The sequence below is a fragment of the Peromyscus leucopus genome, chromosome 13 (assembly GCF_004664715.2).
Source record: "Peromyscus leucopus breed LL Stock chromosome 13, UCI_PerLeu_2.1, whole genome shotgun sequence".
Taxonomy (NCBI): domain Eukaryota; kingdom Metazoa; phylum Chordata; class Mammalia; order Rodentia; family Cricetidae; genus Peromyscus; species Peromyscus leucopus.
This window is the reverse complement of record NC_051074.1, coordinates 10,301,957-10,324,392: the sequence shown is the minus strand read 5'-3', so window position 1 is coordinate 10,324,392 and position 22,436 is coordinate 10,301,957. Positions and strand designations below refer to the sequence as shown.

The 22,436-nt window shown below is 52.0% G+C and overlaps 1 protein-coding gene across 5 annotated transcripts in view; it reads right to left on the bottom strand.

Moving 5' to 3' along the window:
* Ano7 (anoctamin 7) overlaps positions 1–22,436 on the bottom strand; it is a 36,649-nt gene that overhangs the window by 8,469 nt on the left and 5,744 nt on the right. For 4 of the 5 annotated variants that reach the window (XM_037210144.1, XM_037210146.1, XM_037210143.1 and 1 more), the window contains 18 exons: positions 22,226–22,356; positions 17,957–18,064; positions 17,174–17,310; positions 14,737–14,794; positions 13,565–13,675; positions 12,290–12,455; positions 11,033–11,123; positions 10,256–10,352; positions 7,875–8,018; positions 7,671–7,808; positions 6,978–7,076; positions 6,797–6,899; positions 4,847–4,958; positions 4,576–4,630; positions 2,990–3,087; positions 1,992–2,125; positions 930–1,135; positions 695–837 (listed from right to left, as the gene is read on the bottom strand). In XM_037210144.1, the coding sequence (XP_037066039.1) occupies positions 695–837; positions 930–1,135; positions 1,992–2,125; positions 2,990–3,087; positions 4,576–4,630; positions 4,847–4,958; positions 6,797–6,899; positions 6,978–7,076; positions 7,671–7,808; positions 7,875–8,018; positions 10,256–10,352; positions 11,033–11,123; positions 12,290–12,455; positions 13,565–13,675; positions 14,737–14,794; positions 17,174–17,310; positions 17,957–18,064; positions 22,226–22,356 (2,131 nt within the window). The remainder of the gene's footprint in view (positions 1–694; positions 838–929; positions 1,136–1,991; positions 2,126–2,989; positions 3,088–4,575; positions 4,631–4,846; positions 4,959–6,796; positions 6,900–6,977; positions 7,077–7,670; positions 7,809–7,874; positions 8,019–10,255; positions 10,353–11,032; positions 11,124–12,289; positions 12,456–13,564; positions 13,676–14,736; positions 14,795–17,173; positions 17,311–17,956; positions 18,065–22,225; positions 22,357–22,436) is intronic. The other variant, XM_037210147.1, reaches the window with a different exon arrangement.

The window sequence follows — 22,436 nt, the reverse complement described above, 5'->3', positions numbered from 1 at the left end:
CAGCCTACATTAGAATTCAAGGCCTGGGGCTGGAGAGATGGCTCGGTAGTTTTAGAGCACTTGTTCTTGAAGAGGACCTAGGGTTCCATTCCCAGCACCCACATGGTCGCTCACAATCATCTGTAATTCCAGCTGCAGGGGATCCGAAGCCCTGTTACGACTTTTCTGGGCATGTACATACATGCAGCCAAAACTTGTATACATAAAATTTTAACTTTTTTTTTTTTTTTTGAGTTCGAGGCCATCCTTAGCTACAAGAGAGACAGCTTCGAACCAAACAACAAAAACCTACATGACAGGCTGAGTGGTGGTGGCGCATGCCTTTAATCCCATCTCTGAGTACTAGGCCAGCCTGGTCTACAGAGTGAGGTCCAGGGCAGCCAGGGCTGTGACAGAGAGAAACCCTGTCTCAAAAAAATAAAAAAATTTAAAAAAAAAAAAAACGCCAGGCGGTGGTGGCGCACGCCTTTAATCCAGCACTCAGGAGGCAGAAGCAGGAGGACCTCTGTGAGTTCGAGGCCAGCCTGGTCTACAGAGCAAGATCCAGGACAGGCACCAAAACTACAGAGAAACCCTGTCTCGAAAAACAAAAACAAAAAAACCCCTACATCTCGGGGGTGAGCAGGGGCATCGGGGGAGGAATGGATGAGTAACACAGAAAGCGAATCCCGAACTCTCCTGCCGCCGGGCTCACCTGCAAGTGCGGTTGTGCGCAGCCGCAAAGGCGGGCGGCGCGCGCGCCAGCGTGAAGTTGAGGAAGCCGCGCAGGTCGGGGGCGCGCGTCCAGCGGTAGTAGGCACGCGGCAGGAAGTCGGAGGAGAAGGCCAGCAGGAAGGCCTGCGGGCGCGGGGTCGGCGCGGGGTCAGCGCGGGTGACGTCAGCGGGGACCCCGGCTCCCACCCCACCCAGCGGGCGAGCCGGGCGCTCACGTTGCTGATGACCGCGAGGTGTGTGAGGCCCGCGAGGATGTGGAACCAGATGCCGATGTCCTGGGCGCGCTCGGCCACCGGGCGCCGGTACTCGCACACGAACTTGCGCGCGTCCAGGCGGATCTCCACCCAGTTGTTGAGCAGGGCAAAAAGCGGCGCCAGCGGGCAGGCGGCCACGAAGATGGTGACGAATCCGAACTGCAGCACTGCGGGGCGCGAGGAGCCGCTGGCTGGAGCCTCTCAGACCACCCGTGGCGGGAATGGCGTAGGGACGCCCAGCTTGCCCACCAGAGCACCAAGCAGTTGGTTTCGCCCTTTTCCCTCCCCTCCGGTTGTATTCAGTGCCAGGGCCACTGCCCACCTTCCTGGCTGGCCCTAGGCTTGGGAGCCCTGATCTGCACTACTCTGATCATGGCCACCCAATACCTCTGAAATCGGGGAAAACCTGCCCCTGGCTTTAGAACTATCCTCCCCATTTATCTCCAGGGGTAGCCTGGGTCGTCTGTAAAATTGCTTATCGAGGTCTTCAGATGCCATTGTGCAGGATACACAGTACCAACCCGCTCCCTGTAACCCACCCGGTTTCTTATCCACAGAGTGATCCTGCCCCTGTTACTGGTTATGCTTTGGTTGCCAGGCAACTCAGACGCGTGTTCTGCTGACGAAGTTATGACTGTGCCAGATCTCCCTTGTGTTAGTCAGGCACAAACCCCGCCCTCAAAACCGTCACACCCCGCAAGCCACGGGTATGGGCCACCACTTGGCAGTTTCACAGCTAAGGAAACCGTTAGAGGAAATCAGCCGTCTAAGCTGACATGGCCCAGCTGTACCTACCTTCACATGCCCCAGGACCTGCTTTCCCTAATACACAACCTCAGCTCCCAGGCATCCCTAGCCCCCCACCCCCACCTCCCCACCACTCCCTACCACCCCCTGGCTCTGCTGCCACCCCATCTCTTCTCCAGACTCCCAGGGCCCCTTGTGCCCCCCCCCCCCACTTCTCAATGTCACATTGCATTTCAGGGTCGGCCAGGGGCAGTGTCGCTGTATTGTGGATCTTACCCATTTCAAGGTACTCGTGGAACAGCCCCTCACAAGGCAGCAACTCGTAGTCAGCCTCCCAAGGTGCTGGGTGGGCCCCCAAGCCAGCCTTCCCTCTCCTGGAGTACAGCTTCTGCCAGCAGCTCTTCAGTTTTCTGCAGGGAGAAAGTGGAGGATGGCATGGCCACTCAAACGTCCAATGATGACTGAGCTAGTCCGAGAGGACACGCACCCTGGACGGGCTGTTGCCCTCAGGCGAGGTTGGGCAGGGCAAGGGACTTGTAGTTCTTGCAGCTCAGACTCCTCCAAGGCCCTGGACCCCTCTGTGGGACATGATGCAGTTTGCCTTTCTGGTTTCCTGCCGTGTCCTCGAGAAGGTCAACCCGGCTCCCTGGAGCCTTTGGAGGGTGGAACCATAGCAAGGCTAGGAAGGAGCTAGTGAGGCTAACAGCTGAGTCCCAGGAAAGCGGAGGGGCCATGGGGCCAGGTATGTGGGCTTCATCATACTGGGGCCACATAGATGTGGCTGCATCACACCTGGGAGGCAGGTATCAGTCCTGTGCGTATGAGGCTTTGTCAGAGGTTGTGAGGTGTCATGCATCGAACACATGTGTTGCTTATCACATTGTATGGGGGCACAGGTGTCTATTGGCTTCCTCACACGGCCTGCACCTGCTGGACACTGAGCTTTACCCTGTTAGGAGTCAAACCTGAGGCCCGGGGCCTCCTCTTGCTTATCCCTCCCATGCTGGTTGGTGGTGGTAGGAAACACGTGCTGGCCTATGTGGTCTCCTGCTGAGGAACCCAGGCCTCCCCTGACAGAGCTGTCCAGAGGCTGTGCTGGTGACAGGCTCCCCAACACCCCAGCCATAACAACAGACGGGAGAGGCTGTTGTGAAGCCCACAGTATGACATGGCGGTCTAGGGCATGGCAAATCCTGCCTCCCCTTTCATTCTCCTAGCACTCTGAGGAAACCCTGTTCCCTAGAAGCTGCCAGGGCAGGGTGGAGGTGACTTACGGGACAAGGACCTCCTGCACATTGTTGATGATCTGCTTGCCCACCATGATGACCAGGAGCTCCTGTGCCAGCTCAATGAGGCAGCCTCCAGCCGCACACTGCAGCAGGACAACTTCAGGTTAGCTGTGGGGAGGGACCAGGCACACACTCACCTAGCTTTTTGCCTCACGGGTGGCTTCTCCACCTCTGCCTCCCACAGGACATGCCTGGAGTACCTCGAGAACTGCAGCGATCAGCCCTTTCCACCTCACTTCAGTTATGTGAGGGAACAACCACTGGGCAGCTGTACTTTGTGCCCTGTAGCTCCTCAGCCAACTGTAGCCATGGGCTCCAGGGAAGACCCAAGATGTGGTAGTCAAGAGTCAGACCCAAGGGGCTCAGAGGTTAAGAGCACTGACTGCTCTTCCAGAGGTCCTGAGTTCAATTCCAGCAACCATGTGGTGGCTCACAACCATCTGTAATGAGATCTGGCGCCCTCTTCTGTATACATAATAAATAAATAAATCTTAAAAAAAAAAAAAGTCAGACCCAAGGAGTTTCTAGGAGTGCATGTGCCATGCCTGGGAAACTCAGCCACACCGTGGGATGTCATCCTCCAGGTGGGAAACCTTGAGAACTCAGTCAGTGCTGAGGGCAGCACCTGGATCCAGCCATTCTTGAACCAGGGTCTCCAATAATTTCAGTGCAAGAGCGTGTGGTCGCCCTTTTCTTACCTACGCCAGTCTGAGCTGGGCATCTCACTAAGAGCTGAAAGCTACCTCACATGGCACAGCAGCCACAGTACGGCCCTGAGGTAGGGGTCCGGTTGCTCTGCCCCTCCCCACACAGTTCCTTCCCCTTAATGTGAAGATGAGATAATGGCCCAGGCCCTGGGGAGAGGTCTAAAAAGAGAAGGGTCTTTCCGGTCTGGTGGCCAGTAAGGGCTGTGGAACGCCATGTCTCCCACGTCCAGCGCTACAGCCACCAGTGGACAGCTCCAGATGTACCCACCACACTGCCTGCACCTCGGATCAATCCCGCACGGCCCTCAGCTAACAAGGCCGGAAGTGTCAAACAGTTCTTTGGGTGTCTGGGCAACACAGGGTCCTTTCCTTACTCCTCCTGGGTATTTGTGTTTGGTGTCTTGAAGCCCTGTCCCCTGCAGAGGAACCCACATGCCATCCTCCGCCAAGGCCACTGCACGCCTGAGAAGCCAGGTTCCCCTGATTCCCAAAGAGAAGCAGAGCACACTAGTGCCCGTGGAAGAGGACGGCCATGGAGAACCCGGACAGTGAGGCTGTGGGGCGCTGGCCTCAGTGCCCCCCTCATGGGGGGCTTCCTAAGGGCTCAGATGCCTCCAGGGTGTGTATTGGGTTAAATCAGAGTAGGGCAAAGACCCATGGTGTGTGTGTTCTCTAGACAGTGGTTGTGAATCAGGGACTGATGTGGTAGAGTCCTGGGGTCTTGGGAAGCAGCTGTAAGCCTGGCCTCTGGCTTGGACAGTGGTGGAAGGTGGGCACAAAGAATGGCATCCAGTTAAAGCCCCAGTGGGTACAGGGGGAGCCTAGCCGCCATTCCCTGGCTGGGTGTGTCCTCAGCACACTCACCTCTTCATTTCGAACTCCAAACAAGGTGTGGTAGTTGCCTGGGTATCCCACAAACCTAGCAGGATCCAAGTGGTGAGGCTGTGAGAGACTAGATTCTGAGTATCTCCTCTCCCCCCCCCCCCAGAGGCCTGGCTGGGAGAAGCACAGACTTGACCCCTTGTCCCCTCCCAGCCCATGAAGTCATTCTCGCTCAGTCCTTTGCCCTGGCTACCTATCTCCATCTGCTGCTGAGCCACAGAGGAGGGTGACAAGTTGAGAAGGCGACACCTACCTGCCCTTGAAGAAGGCAATGTACACAGGCGAGGCGTAGAAGTTGACAAACTGAAAGATGAACACCTTGAGGGTGAAGGCATCCTCGAATGAGGTCTGTGTCCGGTGCATCTCTGTGCAGATGGGGCTTTCTCAGTTCCCCGGGTATGCTGGCCAGTTCCAGTGCACTGCCCCTTCCCAGGAGACCACACCACCATCCAGGGTGAGAAAGAAGCCATGTTGTCCAGAGAGTTTAAAGTTCATCAAAGGAGGGGGTCAACATAGAGCAGTCCTAAAGTTCTAATTTCTAAATTTTCCTAAAACGTGATTAAAGCTGTGGTAAATCTTGATTGTGTATGTGATTAGGTTAAATTGGATTATGAAAACACACCTATTGGTCTGTCCGGGATTGTTTCCAGAAAGTATTAGCTCATGAGGACTCTGACCTTATCAGTGGATCAATATTGCTAATCAGATGGATTAATAATAAGCTGATAATACTATTGGGATTTGGTGGGAGTTGGGGCCTTCATGGAAAAAGCAGGTGTCCTTCCTAGGGTCTGTATTCCACCTGATCCTCTCCTGTATTCCCTCCTTGCTTCCTGGGCACCACACCCTCCCTGCTGTGATGGACTGTCACCTCTGAAACAGTGATCAGGGGTACATAATTCCTCCCTTAAGTCACTCTGGTATTTTAGAAAAAAGGAGCCGGGCAGTGGTAGCACACGCCTTTAATCCCAGCACTCTGGGAGGCAGAGCCAGGCGGATCTCTTTGAGTTTGAGGCCAGCCTGGGCTACAGAGAGAGATCCAGGAAAGGCACAAAAAGCTACACAGAGAAACCCTGTCTCGAAAAACCAAAAAAAAAAAAAAGAAAGAAAAGAAAAGAAAAAAAAGGTAACTAATACAATTAGGAATGCCTGGAATAGTAACTAAAAACAAAAACAAAAAAACCTAAAATCCAACATTTGCACCCTCGTTAAAATAGTGTATACAGGACCAGTGAGGTGGTTCAGTGAATAAAGGTGCTTGCTGCCAGGCCTGAAGACCGAGTTCCGTCCCCAGAGCTCACCTGGAAGGAGAGAACTAATCCTCGCAAATGTCCCATAGCACACACAAGCCATGGCACATGAGCACACACACACACATATTAAATACATGTAATACTTTTTAAAAGTGTGTGTAGATGAGGTTGGGGGTGGGATATGTCCAAGGACAAATAGTTTCTGGTCAAGGCTGAGTGAGAGCTGAGCTATATTGCAAAAAAAATTGCCAAGACCAATGTAGGAACGTAAAAGGTCAGTTGGAGGAAAAGGGACCAAAAGTCCCACAACTGTGGGAACCTACACCAGCTCCAGCTCCACTACTCATTCTCCTGGGAACATCTACCTGTGGCCCTTCCAGGGAAGAACTCCCCTGGCACCTACCTGGAGACCTCCCTTAGTACTGTGTTCCCTTTCTGTCCATGTGCCCCAAGGGTGCACTGTCCCTTCTCAGGACCTTGCTTGGCCAGGGCTGGTATAGGCGAGGCCTTGTGGGACAAGTGATTAGGCCTCTTAGCGTTTGCTCATAGGGAAAGTTGAAGACAGAAACAGAGAAGTGGAGAGACAGAGGCAGAGGGAGAGGCATCTTGACCTGGGGACAGATACAGAGGATGTGCAGACACTTGGTAACCATTTGGAGTGGTCTGAGCTGGTCACAGCTAAGCCCCCATCCCTAGTCCACCTGATGGAGGTCCTGGTCCTTGTTCTGGAGACTCTAGTATCACGCTGAGAACTCTACAAGCTTGAGGGATCTTGTGAGGAAGGTAGGAGAAGCAGAGCCCTTGGCTGAGCGCTCTTGACCCTCTCCCTTAAGGCCCTCCCTGCCCCTGCCATTTTAAGGAGGTCTCTGGGAGACAGCGCAGACACCTCCTTGGGGAGCATGGGTCCGAGGCAATCAGTCCATGTTTGTATTGGTTTGGCCAGCACTCACCCCACTTTGTTAGGACCTGGGCCAGGACCACGTAGACCTTGGAGAGGATGACGATGAAGACAAGGTTCACCACTGACCCTGTGAGGCTGGCAATTCGTGGAGCCTGATAGGGGACAGAAGATAAGAGCAGGCACAAGACAAGGGTTGGAAGCCCCCAGAAGAACAGGCAGCGGAGACTCACCCAGGCCGAAAGGAAGGCATTGTCTGACTTGGACACAAGCACAGCCATGATGGCCCGGTACAGAATGATAGACACAAGGCACATAATCACCACGGCCACCTGCAGGACCAGGAGAGTCCTGAGCCCCTGCTGTGGACCCAGCACCCACACCCTCAGGCCATAGGCCTACACAGGCCTCTGGGTCCACAGCAGCTCCACGGGTTCCTTTTCCCAGGGCTCTCATCTGCAGGCTGCCTGTGCCCCATGGGTTCTCCATAGGTGGGGCAGGTTAGGACTGAGAGGTCAGGATGCCAGGTAGTTCTGTATATTGACCTCCTACCCAGTGTTGGAGAACTGTGCCCCATTCACTCACCTCTTAACAGCCCTAAATTCGGATCCATAGTACCTGGAGAGGGCTGGGGTCCTTTTAAGCTGTCTTTGATTAGAAGGTACCAAAGGAATTAGTGTGCCCCACACTCATTTTTGGAATCCGTTCTCTTGTTTAATGGGTGCCCTGGACCATACATGGTGACGCTCTTCCAGAACCCCTCATGGTAATATGCACATACACACCCCTTATGAAAGCCCAGTTTGGCCCTGGGCTCAGGCCCTTCCTTCCCTGAGGCACACAGCACAGGAGCCTTTCTGGAGGAAAGGACCTCTGTGGCTCAGGAAGGCAGAGGCAGAGGGGACAGGGTGGCAGGGCCCCCGCACCATCATCAGGAGAACCACAGAGCCAGCCAGCATGCGGTGTACACGGCTCTTCTCAGGAAAGTAGGGTTCGTCTTCCCCAGTGATGGGGTTTAGGGCCGTCAGAGGAGCCTTTGCAGCAAACTGGGGCCGAGGCCTCTCCTGAAAGGGAACCATGCTTAGTCGGGTGTGACCCTTGCCAGAAGCCACCCAGCCCAGCCCACTCACCTCAATGTCCTCATAGTCAGAGCAGTCCCAGCGGTAGGCCAATGTGGCATTTTTCCGCTTCCAGTACTCCAGAAGCAGCACCGCCCACAGTGCCATGAACAAACTGAAGAAGACAGTGCCGCCATGGTCGAAGAGCCGCCCAGCCTGCAGGGGAGAGGGGGACCCTGAGTCTTCCCAAGGACGGGAGGTCCTTTCACAGGCCCTTCTTCGGGAGCTGGAGTGTCTTCCCACACAGGCACACCACGATGCCCCAGACCCACAGGGAAAAGGGTTCTCAGGAGTTGCAAGTGCCTAGTTTCACCCAGTCCGGGGAATCTTTTTTTAAAGAGCACCTTCCAACTCACATTGCCACTGGGGATGATCTCAAATTCCTGATCCTCCTGCCTCTGTCTCAGGCATGCTACCACCCTTGTTTATGTGGAGGAGGGGCCAAACCCAGGGTCTCATGAATGCTAGGCAAGAACTCTTAGCAATTGGCACACAACCAGCCCATTGGTCAGCCTCGCTCAGCTCACTCATGCCTGACTTGGATTTGTCTGAGCTGAGCACATAGAGAGGAGAGTTTTATGTTTTAAAAAAACTGGAGGATGCTGGAACAGATGAATATGTTTCCCACACAAGGTAGTCAGGAAGTCGGGAGGCTTAGGGGAGTTGTAGTGGGTTGGATTGTGACTCTCCAAGAGGATGTGTCCCTTGATGTAATCTTATTTGGAGCAGGAGGCTTTGGTTATAGATGTAATTAAGGTATGGATTTCCAGAGAAAAGTGCCTTACATGGGATCATAACCCCAATGTCAGCTCTCATAAGAATGCCCAATGGAACACATTATGGAAAGAAAGGCCAGGAAGACAGAAATAGGAAGTAGGAACAGAGAGGCAGCCACAGACTAGACACCAAGGAGCCAGAGAGCTCAGCATCTAGTCTTCAGCTGCCAGCCAGCACAGCATCCTTCATCCCATCACTGCTCAGCCAGACCCAGCACATTTGTTGCTGTTGTTGTTGTTCTGGGTTTTTTATTTGTATTTTGAGAGAGAAAGGGCCTTATCCATGTCTGGCTGGTCTTGAACTTGCTATGTACTAAGAATGACCTTGAATTTCTGATTCTCTATCTGTTTTAAATACAATTTATTTTTATGTGTATTGGTGCTTTACCTGTACATTTGTCTGTGTGAAGGTGTCAGAGCCCCCTGGAACTGGAATTACAGACAGTTGTAAGCTGCCATGTGGTTGAGCTGGGTATTGAACCCAGCTCCTCTGCAAGAACAGCTAGTGCTCTTAACCACTGAGCCATCTCTCCAGCCTTGATTCTCTACCTCTTAAGGGTTTATCAAAGACAACCCAGGAGGATTTCTGGGATAGAAGCAAAGGGACTGTGGGTTCATCCTGGGCACCAAGGATATCAGGAATACATGGAAAGGAAGCATACCCAGGACCATGCTGGCCAAGCCTCTAGCCAACTGCACAGAGCCTGTGGCCAGGTCTCCTAGGCTGGGAAGCCTGCTCAGAGTCCAGACTCTGTTTGTGTGTGTGTGTGTGTGTGTGTGTGTGTGAGTTTGTTTTTTCAAGACAGGGTTTCTCTGTGTAGCCATGGCTGTCCTGGAACTCACTCCATAGACCAGACTGGCCTCAAACTCACAGAGATCCGCCTGCCTCTGCCTCCCAAGTGCTAAGATTAAAGATGTGCACCACCACCGCCCACCTTGAAGTCCACACTCTTGGTTCTGCCGGTGCCTAAGAGCTTCTGGAGATGCCATAGCTTAAAGTCCTGGGGTAGGTTTCCAAGTGATCACTTGGTTAGTCTTTTGTGCTGATTAGTTTTTGTTTGTTTGTTTGTTTTTGTCAACTTGACACAAACTAGGGTGATCTGGGAAGAGAGAATTTCAAATAAGAAAATACCTCCATCAGATTGGCCTGTAGAGAAGGCTCAGTGGGCAGTGCTGCCCTGGCAGGTGGTCCTGGGAGGTATAAGAAGGCAGGCTAAGCGTGAGTCTGGTGAGCAAGCTGGTAAGCAGCACTCCTCCATGGCCTCTGCTTCAGTTTCTACCTCCAGGTTCCTGCCTTGAGTTCCTACCCTGACTTCCCTTGGTGATGATCAGAGCATGTAAACCAAATAAATCCTTTCTTCCCCAAGCTGCTTTTGGTCGTGGTGATTTCTGACAGCAATAGAAAGCAAACTAAGACATGGATATCTAACACATATATCAGTAAAAGCTACTTTGTGACATTCCTGATCATTTGTACGACATACCAGACCTAACCTGAATGCCAGGTTAGGGGCACCAGAGTCGACAGCTCGCTGAGGGTTCTGACTTCACAGAGAGAGCCAGGACCTATGGGAGCTGCCCGCCTTCAATGCCCTGACCCCAGCTCTCCTTCCATACCTGGGCCAGGGTGCAGGCACTGGAGAGCAGCCAAAAAGAACAGTCAGCGCAGAGTGGGCACATGTCAAAGCCATCGGAACTGTGGCACAGCTCCTGCCTGTGGGGTATAGACGTGGTTCCAGGAACTGAGGGACTGCACCCTCTCCAGATCAGCCCCACCCCTCGCCTCCCTACGTCACTGCTCTTCAGTCCTAGAACTTTCAAAAGTCATCGTTTTATTTTTGGAGACAGGGTCTCGCGTATCCCAGGCTGGTCTTGAACTTGCTCCGTGGCTGAGGATTCCTTGGATGTCCGATGCTCCTATCTCTATCACCTGAGGGACTGCGGGTGTGCACCACCCCAGGCTCAGGCCTCATGCATGCTGGGCGGGCACTGTCAGTTGAGCTGCATCTCCAACCCCACCAGTATTTCTTTAGAAGGCAGTGTTTGAAAATATGCAACAATAATAATGAAAGATAAATGTCTGAACTTTGAGCTACACAAGGAAGTAAAACACAAAGCCAGTCATTTATTATAAGAAAAGCCTATACTATTCTAAGGACAAAAGGTTGAGCATCCGGGCTGGAGAGATGGCTCAGCGGTTAAAAGGCTAGGCTCACAACCAAAAATATAAGAGTTCGGTTCCCAGCACCCATGGCTGTCTCTCCAGCCACTTAAAAAAAAAAAAAAAAAAAAAAGGTTGAGCATCCGTACCAGCCTGAGGACACACCTGACAACCTTTCATCTTGTGTCATGAGGCACAGGAGGCCTTGGGAGCTAAGGTAAGAGGACACTTACGTTGGTATGTCTGAGAAGACCAGGAAACATCCCACCAGGAACACCACTGTGCCCACCACTGCTGCAGGCAGGAGCCAGCCTGTGTAAAACCCTGCAGAAGGGATGCCGTTAGAAATTGGGCGTGCCCTAGGGATGTATTTGCTTTATGGGACCCAGGCTAAGCTCAGTGGGAACTAGAACCTGAGAGGAACGGGAGTCTCCCCTGGCCACTGCCCTCAACTCTGGACTCTGTCACCGTGTTGACTTAGTAACAGTGTCCCCTTGACTCCATCCCACGGGTGCTTTATCTCCTGATAGTGTCCCCAGCACATGCCTACCTCCAAACAACTGCTCACTAGTGTCTTTCTGAGAGGCACAGGATGCTTTGTAGTTTGATCAGTGGAAGTGTGGGTCATTCTGGGCCCACCCTTATTCCCACACACCACTAGGGCACTATCTCAATGGACCACACCCCAGCCCCCTGAGGTATCCCACATCCATCAACTGTGCACCTGTCTGCTTCCTGTGGGGTCCGCCTGGTCCCTACTGGCCCTGTGAGGCCAAGAAGACACCTATAAAGTGTCCTCTGTCTGGAGCCTACACGAAGAGTTCTCCAGCATAGCCATACTGGACAGCAGGAAAGGCAAATCCCAGGATGGGGAAGGAGGGTCAGAAGGCAGTCTCTGAGATGCCAGCCTGACTTGGAGTAGGCTCCCCCATAGGGATATCTTTTCCCTCAGAGTAGACATTCCTGAGGGAGCCTCCCAAAAGGGAATGGGTGCTAGTTGTGGTCAAAAGGACCCCACAAACTAAGGGGCTCCCAGTGCTGTGCCTAGTGTTGTTGTGGGGTATTTGGACACTGGGTGAAGATGCATTACTGTGATTGGTGTAATAAAAAGCCAAATAGCCAATAGCTAGGCAGGAGATATAGGCAGGACTTCCAGGTAGAGAGAGAACTCTGGGAAGAAGAAAGTGGAGGCACCAGCCAGATGTGGAGGAAGCAGTATGGGCAGCGCAGAGAGATGAGGTAACAAGCCACGCAACAGAACGTAGATGAAAATAAATGGATTAATTATAAGAGGTAGTGGGACAAGCCCAAGCTAAGGCCGAGCTTTCATAATTAATAAGCCTTGTGTTGTTATTTGTGAGCTGGCGACCCAAAGAAAAATCACCTACACAGTGTCTGTTTTATTATCAGGGGAATAAGGTCTGGCAGTAGAATTATCCCAGAGGGCAGATTGTCATAACACAAAGACCTTGCAGCAAGGCAGGACTCACCAAGCCAGGCGAAGTAGAGAGCCACCTTCTCCCCGAAGTACTGACGCACGTGGTCCAGTGGCTGGTACTTGTTCCACTTGCCCCAGCGAGCCCAGTGCTGGAGTAAGACTTGGCGCTGGGTGAGCCCTGGGCCCTGTGAGTTCTCCGGGGCTGCAGAGAGTGTGTCCTGGGAATAAGAGGCCATTGCGCTGGGCTTCTCCACGATGTTTTAGTTCCGCCCCCTAGTCCTCCCACAGGACACTTCCAGGAAGAGGAACTTCAGTGCTGACCCGGACCCACAATTCCACCCTCCAGGGCAGACAAATGGCACAGATCCCAAGGAACAATGTTGTAAGGAAAAAACACAATCACACTGGAGGATGGGCTAAGAAGTGTCTGAAGGGAAATGTAGTTTGAATTCCCACGACTCCTGGGACTGCTGAGTGTCCAGGGCAGGGGATGAATCTGAAAGAGCTGGCCAGGACAGTAACTGGGGTGCAGGCTGACCAACAGCACCGTGGGATTGCCCAGGCCTGGCACATAGGCTGTGTGGTACCCAAGCCGTTCATGAGCCACTCCTCATGGACCCCAGCTGAGTGCCACTATGAGACTCTGTGTGTGTGTGTGTGTGTGTGTGTGTGTGTGTGTGTGTGTGTGTGTGAGAGAGAGAGAGAGAGAGAGAGAGAGAGAGAGAGAGAGAGAGAGAGAGAGAGAGAGATGGAGGGGGTGTGCCTGGCATTTCTATGTCCACTTCATTTAACTTCGTGATATCAAGCAGGACTGTTTCCATGGCTTCATGAGCATGTATGACTCAAGACCTTTTAGAATCGGGGGTCCCCTGTATAGTCAAAGGCTGCGGCAAAACTGGGGCAAGAATAACATCCTGACCTACACATGGATGATAGAAGGCGCATCGGGGCAGCACCAGGCAGCTATTATAGTGAATGTCTCCCTGCCTCTGCCCCACATTGCCCAGCTTCTAGGTAGGGAAAAGGGTGCTGGAGACCTTCCTATCTTTTCTAGTGAGAGACGCTGCCTGAGAAACCCAGTCTTGGTATCTGGAGTGGGGGGCCTGGTATATTTGCCAGGGACCCCCAGCAAGGGCAAGAGACCAAGCTGAACCTTTAGCCTCCAACATGGACCGCTTCACATTACAAGGCTATGCATTTGGTATTCCTGACCCCGGGGTGGCTGTCACAGAGGGCAAGACTCCTCTGCTTCCTGTGGTCAAGGTGGGCAATAGCACTGGGGGAATTCACCGTCTACCCTGGCTCAACCCCAAGCCCTGAGACTCACGTCATGCAGGGGGAAGGCTGCACTGAAGACACCCTCTGCCAGCAGCTGATCGATCCCAAAGAAGCCTTTCTTCTCGTGGCCATATTGAGTCTTGGCCAGGATCTCAAACAGCTGTGGGATGGGTGGAGGATAGCACCTATCACTGGCCATGTGAGGGCACAGTAGGGACACCCATCTTGGTGCTGAAACCTTGGATGACCTCTTACGGCCCCCAGTGATAATGATATTGGTGGAGTGTCCCCAAGGCCGTGAAATCCTGTGTCATAACCACACATTCATGACCACACTGGTAGGGTCATAGTCATTCTCCCATCTTTAGTCACATAGCTCTTTAGAGTCCAGCCTGGGCTGGCACCTGGACCTAGTCATGCATGGACCCCTGTTCCAGTAGGACCAGCTCTGTTAGGATACCTGTCTGGGGTGGGAAACCTCTGCCTTGGTGGCCACTGTAGCAGTGGCCTTTGGTGGTTATAAGTGTGTGGTTCAGGCCTGTCTAGATGCTCCTGGCCACATGCTGTTGGAGTGGTTCTCAACCTTCCTAACTCTGCAACCTTTTAATACAGTTCCTCATGTTGTGGTGACCCCCAACCATAACATTATTTACATTGCTACTTCATAACTGTAATTTCATTACTGTTATGAATTATAATATAAATAGCTGTGTTTTCTGATGGTCTTAGGCAACCCCTGTGAAAGGGTCATTTGATCCCCAAAGGGGTTGAGACCCATAGGATGAGAAACATTGTCCCAGTACCTCAGATCTGCCCCTGTAGCCTGGTTTTGACAGATTAGCTTAGGGTATACTGAGACCTATTCCTTGTCTGTTCTGGCCAGGCAAGAGGATCACCTCACCTGGGCCTGGTGCCTTGGCTGTCTGTCCCAGAGGTCCATACCATGTATTGCTCTGCGCCCCAGACTGTGGAGGGATACTGGATAGAGAGCTGGCTTTCACTTGACTCTGTGCCATCTGGTCATGCCCCACCCCCACGGTCCTGCATCCAGGCCACACCCTCCCTCTACGCGCATGATCAGAGACAGTCTGTAAGGCTTCTGCCCTCTAGCTACGGGGAGCTTTATGGTGGCCAGGAAGACCTCAGGGTTGGTGGTTGGGCTCTGTCAGGCCTTTCTGAGCCTAGTCAGATGAGGGTCTGTAGCAGACACATGCCACTCACAATCTGGTGCCTCTTGGTACTGGTGAAAAAGGTGTCCTGGTTGTCACTTCCAAGGAACCTGCAAGAGGTGAGAAGTTTAGAGCTTTGAGAGTCTGGGAATTTTTGCCCCAATACAGAAGTAAAGACACAGAAGCAGACATGGCGGAGAAGAGTATGTGCACACAGAGCCTGCACAGAGGCTCACAACCCAGAGGCCGAGGAGGCCGGCCACTCTGCCAGATAAACCCAGTTCTCATTTTTGTCTTTTCTTTCCCTCAGACAGGAGGCCACAACAGAGGCCACACACCGCACACCTAATGCCAGGGAAAGCAGACGGTTCATACAGAGGACAAGGCCCACTAAGAAACCCTCAGCATGCCTGCCCTGGAGCTTGTAAACAAGGACTAAAGGCACAGGAGGAGGGAGTCGGGGGTCACAAAAGTCCTGGCTGCTTCACCGGTGGAGGCAACCATGACTGAGGCTAGGTCTGCAGGCTTCGTGTGGTCACGCAATAACACGGTAACAGACATGAGGAGGCTCCTGGGTTCGTGAGGGAGGGCTGTCCGCACACGTTCTGTCTCCCTCACTGGTCAGGGAAGGTGTAACGAGGGAGTCCACTGACCCAGACCCTGGAACAGCGCAAGGAATGGACTGCTGTGGTCTGCGTGTGTCTCACTAAAGTTCATGTGCTGTAACGTGTCAAGGTGGGGGAGCCTTTAAGAGTGGGGCCAAGCCAGGCATGGTGGTGGCACTCGCCTTTAATCCCAGCACTTGGGCGTCAGAGGCAGGTGGATCTCTGAGTTCAAGGCCAACCTGGTCCATATAGCCAGTTCCAGAACAGTCAGGGTTACATAGTGAGACTCTGACTCAAAAAAATAAAAAGTGGGGGCCAGTGCAAAGGCAGGAGGTCATGTGGATTCCACTCTCAGAAGGGACTAATTCTGGTCTCAGGAGAGATCAGTTACTGAAGGAAGCCTGGGCATAGCTAGCTCCCTTTCTGCCTCTGTTGTCTTGTGTTGTGGCTGCTATGTCTAGCCAGAGGCTGCCCAGCTGAAGCCAGTGAGACTGAACTTTTTTAGCTGCCAAACACGCAAGCTGAATGAACCTCCTCTTTTTTTTTTTTAATTTTTTTTTAGATTTATTTATTTATTATGTATACAGTATTCTGCCTGCATGTGTCCCTGCAGGCCAGAAGAGGGCACCAGATCTCATTACAGATGGTTGTGAGCCACCATGTGGTTGCTGGGAATTGAACTCAGGACCTCTGGAAGAACAGCCAGTGCTCTTAACCTCTGAGCCATCTCTCCAGCCTGAACCTCCTCTTTTAAAGAGCAGTTTGTACAGTGAGAGGGAAGAATGGGCCAGCTATAATCACTGCATATCAACCCTCGTTTCCTGTTTCTTCTCTGTGTGTGTGTGTGTGTGTGTGTGTGTGTGTGAGAGAGAGAGAGAGAGAGAGAGAGAGAGAGAGAGAGAGAGAGAGATGTGTGCACATCCCACAGTGCATGTGTAGAGGTCCCAGTATCGAGTGACCGTGTTGAGGCAGGGCATCCATAGTTTCTGCTGCTCTGTAGACTCCAGGCTAGCTGGCCTGTGAGCTTCAGGGCAATTCTGCCTTAGCCTCCATCTCAGTATAGGAGTTCTGGGATTACAGATGTGCACCATCACATCTGGCTTTTGGGGTAGGCTCCAGGGATTGAACTCATATTGTCAGGCTTGTGTGACAAGCCTTTTGACTTGGTAAGCCATTTCCCTGCCCTCAACTTTTCTCTGACCGAGTACCCATCTTTGGGTATTTTGTTTAGCAACAGAAATGGATTGTGACTTGGGCCGTGTGGATTCATTCCTAGGAGTTGGGGCATGTTTGTCCCACAGCATGGCCACCCTATCCTGACTAATGCAGATGACTTCCAAGACACAGCTGTTCAGTAGGCTTGTTCACCTGGGATTCAGATGGTGTTCTCTGAAAATCCCAGGTGAGGAGAGCATTTGAGAAAAAGCATGATGTTTAGTTAATTCATTCACAGTCTCATTCACACATCCATCCTGTTCATTCACACATCCATCCTATGCATTCACACATCCATCCTATGCATTCACACATTCATCCTGTTCATTCACACATCCATCCTATGCATTCACACATTCATCCTGTTCATTCACACAGCCATCCTGTTCATTCACACATTCATCCTGTTCATTCACACATCCATCCTATGCATTCACACATCCATCCTATGCATTCACACATTCATCCTGTTCATTCACACAGCCATCCTGTTCATTCACACATCCATCCTATGCATTCACACATCCATCCTATGCATTCACACATTCATCCTATGCATTCACACATTCATTCTGTTCATTCACACATCCATCCTAGTTCTTATGGGGGCTGGTCCCCCAGGAGGCTGTCCTGCGTCCTGCGGGGCTCAACAGGGCTGAGACGCCGTACCATTGCAGCTTGCTTGCTTTGAACTGGCAGGAGTAGTACTCGGGAGGCGTGTCTGGCACGTGCTCCAGCAGGATATTGGGGATGCCCAGCCACTCCAGAAGGGTGGCCGACCAGTTGGAGGCCTGGTTGGGTAACTCCTGGAAAGAAAATGGTTCAGAGGGAAATCTTCACAGCTGGGGAGGAGACTGGCCAAATCTGAACATGGGACTCCAGTCAAAAGGCCTCAGCACTGAGAAACAGCATCTCTTACTCTTGGCCCTGCCACGGACCCTTCCCCTCTCGGGGCCTTGGGCTCTGAGAGTTGCTTGGCTTGTTAAATGGAGGACCAGAGCTGCTCATGCCTCTAGGGAACAAAAGAGAGTGAACAGTGTGTCTCTGTCCACCCCAGTGCCATGCTAGTGAAACCCACTGGGAGCAATCCAGGCACACCATCCTGGGGGCACAAGGAGGCTGCTGTGTGCTCACCCTGAGCACCCAAGGGGTGGGGGTGGGGGGAGGCTCGAGCTGCCTCAGCAGACGCGCCTGCAGGGAACTCAGCCATCTCACAGCCTCGGCTACCCTCCATATGCCAGACTTTTACATTCCTGAGCCTGCCAGGCAGGATATTCTCCCCCATTCACCCCATGGGTGTTTTGAGGCTCCATGTGACAGTGGACAGGAAACTGGAGGTCCCCAAGTGGGAGCACCTCCAAGGAGTGATGGTTTTGGCAGCTGAGCTGATCAAGCAAACATAGACCTGGGTGGGACCCCCACCCTCTCCTTCTGCCCTTACATCCCCCGTACCTGCAGAGGCAGCTTCAGGCGCAGGTCTTCTGCATAGTAGCAGAGTACAGCCCAGGGTGCTCTGAGGAGGATGTAGTGAACTGCAGTGGCCTTGTCCTGGACATCATGCTGCAGGTACCAGAGGCTTCTGTGAAGACCTGAGGGTGTTGCTGTGTGCTCTGGGTCTAGTCACATGGAGGAGAGGGCTAACCCTGGCAGAGCCCTGGCGCTGGTGGGCAGCCAGTGGCCCGGCACTTTCTCAGTGGGGATGCTCACGTCCAAGGCCTGCCTCAGAAAGCTTGTGGTGACAGCGCCTCCTCTGGGGCCCACGCCACCTGCGCTCTCTGCTGCTGTGGCAATGACAGCCAGAATGACCCTTCCTCCAAGTCTGGGAAGCCATGCAGGGCTTCTCCGAGACTGCACTGACCTAGGCCATCTTCTGGTTAAAGAGGCAGCGAATGCAGCTTTGCCTGGTGATGCTCCGCGGCTGCGTCACCCGTTGACAAATCTCTGGAAATTCACACTGTTCTCCACATACCTAAGTAAATATGTACACCCCTGTGTGCACAGATGGGGGACACTACTGTCTGTTTAAAAGTGTAATGAACTAGATCTGCACATCTAGGGAGAGTAACTCTATTGTACAGCGAGCCTCCACTCAGCTATGGGTCAGGCTATAGCAAAAACAAGCCTTCCTCCTGCTCAGACACTGCTCACTGAGACCTGCAGAACCCCTGACAGAGACAAGGACAAAGTGCACATAAGAACAAAGCTCTGGGGCTGGAGCCATGGCTCAGCAATTAAGAGCACTGACTGCTCTTCCAGAGGACCCGGGTTCGATTCCCAGCACCCACATGGCAGTTCACAACTGTCTGTGACTCCAGTTCCAGGGGAATCTAACATCCTCACATACATGGAGGCAAAAACACAAATGCACATAAAATGAAAATTAAAAAAAAAAAAAAGAATGAAGCGTCTCCAAGTTGGGTTTCGTCTGTGTCTTATGCTGTGCAAGCTCTCCCTGCTGACTTAGGTCTAAGTAGCACTGTCAGTCCAGGTTTATACCAGTTCTGTTACAGACTTAGAGCCGCATGGAATAGGAGCTTGATAGGTGGGTGGTGATGTGCGCATGTGCAGCAGTCTGTAGTCTATCACCGCTGCCTAGATACTCCCAATAAACTCCTTTACTCAACAGGATGAACTAGTCTGAGCCGTTCTTTGGGCTGTCATTGCTGTGCTAGTTTAGAGACACATGTTAGTTTTCCATCTTCCCCCAGATCCTGTAACACTGACTGACATGATGACAAGACACACTCAGAGCCCTGGGACAGGTGAGGCTTTGGGTCCCACGAACAAGAGTATAGACAAAGGCCTTCCCAGAGGTTCTCAGCCTCTGTACCTCACAGCCATCTGGGGTTCCCCTGATGTCCACGTAAAAACGACACCTTGCCCACGGGAGCAGATGTGGACCTGGTCATGTGGGGCACCCTCGGATGGTTGACATGCTGAGAGCTGAGGATTGCATTGTAATCTCAAGCCTGAGAGGACTTTGAATAATGTATTGGGGGAGGTTGTGGTTGGGTAGACGGATAATGGGTGATGAGTGGATGATGATGATGATGATGATGATGATGATGATGATGATGATGTGTGTGTGTGTGTGTGTGTGTGTGTGTGTAATTTATGGAACACACAGGGTCAGAGGCTGTGGTGGTTTGAATAAGAATGCCCCCCCCCCCATAGGCTCACATACTTGAATGCTTAGTCACCAGGGACTTTTTGAAAAGATTGGAAGGATTAGGAGGTGTGGCCTTGTTGGAGGAAGTGTGTCATGGGGATGGGGAGGGGGGTGGGTTTGAGGTGTCAAAAGCCCATGCCAGGCCTAATCTGTCTCTGTCTGTCTGTCTCTCTGATTGCAGATCAGGATCTAGCTCTTAGCTCCTTCTCCAGCACCACACTTGGCTGTCACCACGCTTCCTGGCATGACGATCATGAACTAACTCCCTGAAACTGCACGCGAGCCCCCAATTAAATGCTTTCTTTTTGAGTTGTCTTGGTCATAGAGTCTTTTCACAGCAACAGTGACTGAGACAAAGGCAAACGTAGCTCTTTCAGTCAGTAAAAACAAACAAAACTCATATCAGCAGTGACACATGTGACCAGCAATCTGCATGTCTAGAGCAAACGAGTTCCCACACAGCTGAGTGGAAATGGGCAAATGACCCAACAGAAAAGAAAAATGGCACACAAAGGAAGTTAGCCTCACAGTTGCTCCCAGACTTAGATGGTCCTCCTCTGGATTTCTTCTTATTTTAGGATAGGTTGCTGGCAATAATATGCACATGTGCCCACCAGACTTTGGATTTTGGTCTTTTCCTGGCTAGAAGTATATGGTCTTGCCCTCTCTGATGAGGCTGGGAAGCTGCTGTGAGCTCAGCTCCTGGTCTACCCTGTGTTCCCAAGCAGAACATCTGCCCCGTACAGTGTACTGCATGGACAAGCTGGGGTGTTTGGTACAATAGGTGCATTTATGTATTTTTAATTCTACCCAGGTCTAGGTACTGGGTTCACCTGGGTTATGGTCCCCATCATAAGTCAAAGAGAAGCTTCATGGAAACACAAATGGCTCATAAATGTGTAAAAATGCACAACCTCGGGCTGGAGAGATGGCTCAGAGGTTAAGAGCACTGACTGCTCTCCCAGAGGTCCTGAGTTTAATTCCCAGCAACCACATGGTGGCTCACAACCATCTGTAATGAGATCTGGTGTCCTCTTCTGGCCTGCAGGGACACATGTAGGCAGAATACTGTATACATAATAAATAAATAAATCTTTTAAAAAAATGCACAACCTCTTTAGAAATGAGAGAAAAGGAAAAAGGAAAATTAGGGGGAGGTACAGCTGTGTATCAGCTGACAATAAAGATGGAAAAGTCTGACATTGCCACGTGTTGAGAATATTCAGAGCAAGGGGGTGCTGGCTCACCCCCAGATGGCAGTGTAAATTGAGCCACCAATCGAGAGAAGGGTGTGGTCACAATCACAGGCTTCAGCGGGTCATCAACTCTGCTCCTGGGAGAAATGCAATCCACAGCCACCCTAAGATGACTGACGACAGGTAGCTGTCACTGGGGTCCTCAAGAGGGAAGAACTCAAACACGCACCAGCCCACAGCCAGGCTGGCCAGCACCTGCTGTTAGGAGAGCCTCACAGGCCACATAAAATGGAAGGAGCAGATTCTATTGATGAAAGTCAGACAGACAAAGCTAAGCTGCAGTGCTGAGTTATGATACGATTAACAGAAGGTCCACAACTGATTCTTAGGGCGGGGACTGTGACGACAGCATAGGACTATGATGTCCTCTGCTGGGGACAGAGGAAGGTGGCTGGGATGGCAGAGGATGAAGAATATGCATATAAAGACCTGCCAGTGAAGGGCATGGGAATAGACAGGGCTCTGCACACCCCCACCCTGAGATCCCCCATTGCCTGCCTGCCCAGGGCTTACATGATTTTCTCTTGCTCCCTGGAATCACTGTGTAAGTTGTTCTTTGGTACTATCATACTAAACATGCAAAGGGGGCCGGGCAGTGGTGGCACATGTCTTTAATCCCAGCACGTGGGAGGCAGAGGCAGGTGGATCTCTGTGAGTTTGAGACCAGCCTGGTCTACAAAGCGAGTTCCAGGAAAGGCGCAAAGCTACACAGAGAAATCCTGTCTCGAAAAAACAAAACAAAAACCAAAACCAAAACATGCAAAGGAACCTTCAAATCTGCTAATCCTATAAACACCAACAGTCGCGGGGCGGTGGTGGCGCACACCTTTAATTCCAGCACTCGGGAGGCAGAGGCAGGCGGATCTCTGTGAGTTCGAGGCCAGCCTGGGCTACCAAGTAAGTTCCAGGAAAGGCGAAAAGCTACACAGAGAGACCCTGTCTCGAAAAACCAAAAATAAAAAATAAAAAAATAAAAAAATAAATAAACACCAACAGTGATTGCAAATGACACATGCTGACAAATGACACAAGCTGGTAGGCAATGGGTGGCGAAGATGGAGGCAGTTTTATCGATCGCCCTGCCCTGAAGGCTTCAGCCTCTGTGAGTGAGCCTAGTGCATTAGGATGGCTCCATGTTCTTGTTGGCCTGGGGTCTGTGGCTCTGAGCCACAGGAAGGGTGGGTATCCAGCAGGACCCTGGGGCCTTGTTTGCTTTATATCTGTTGATAGTAAGCCCTCAGGCATGCAGAGCAAAATCATGCAGAATTATAGAGCCCCCCTCCTACCACCATGTACCTGATCTACATGCAAGCCAGCCAGACGAAGTTTTTCCAGAAAGGTCTCCCTCCAGAACTCATGTGTGTCTGTCTTGTCCTGGGTAGGGCTCTCTTGGTTCCTCAGGTCTTCTTCCCAAACAAGAACAAAATCTACAGGGATCCATGGGGACAAAGGCAGAGAGTGTGGGCTAGTGGAATGCAGGCCCAGGGCAGGATTGCTGAGGTCTCAG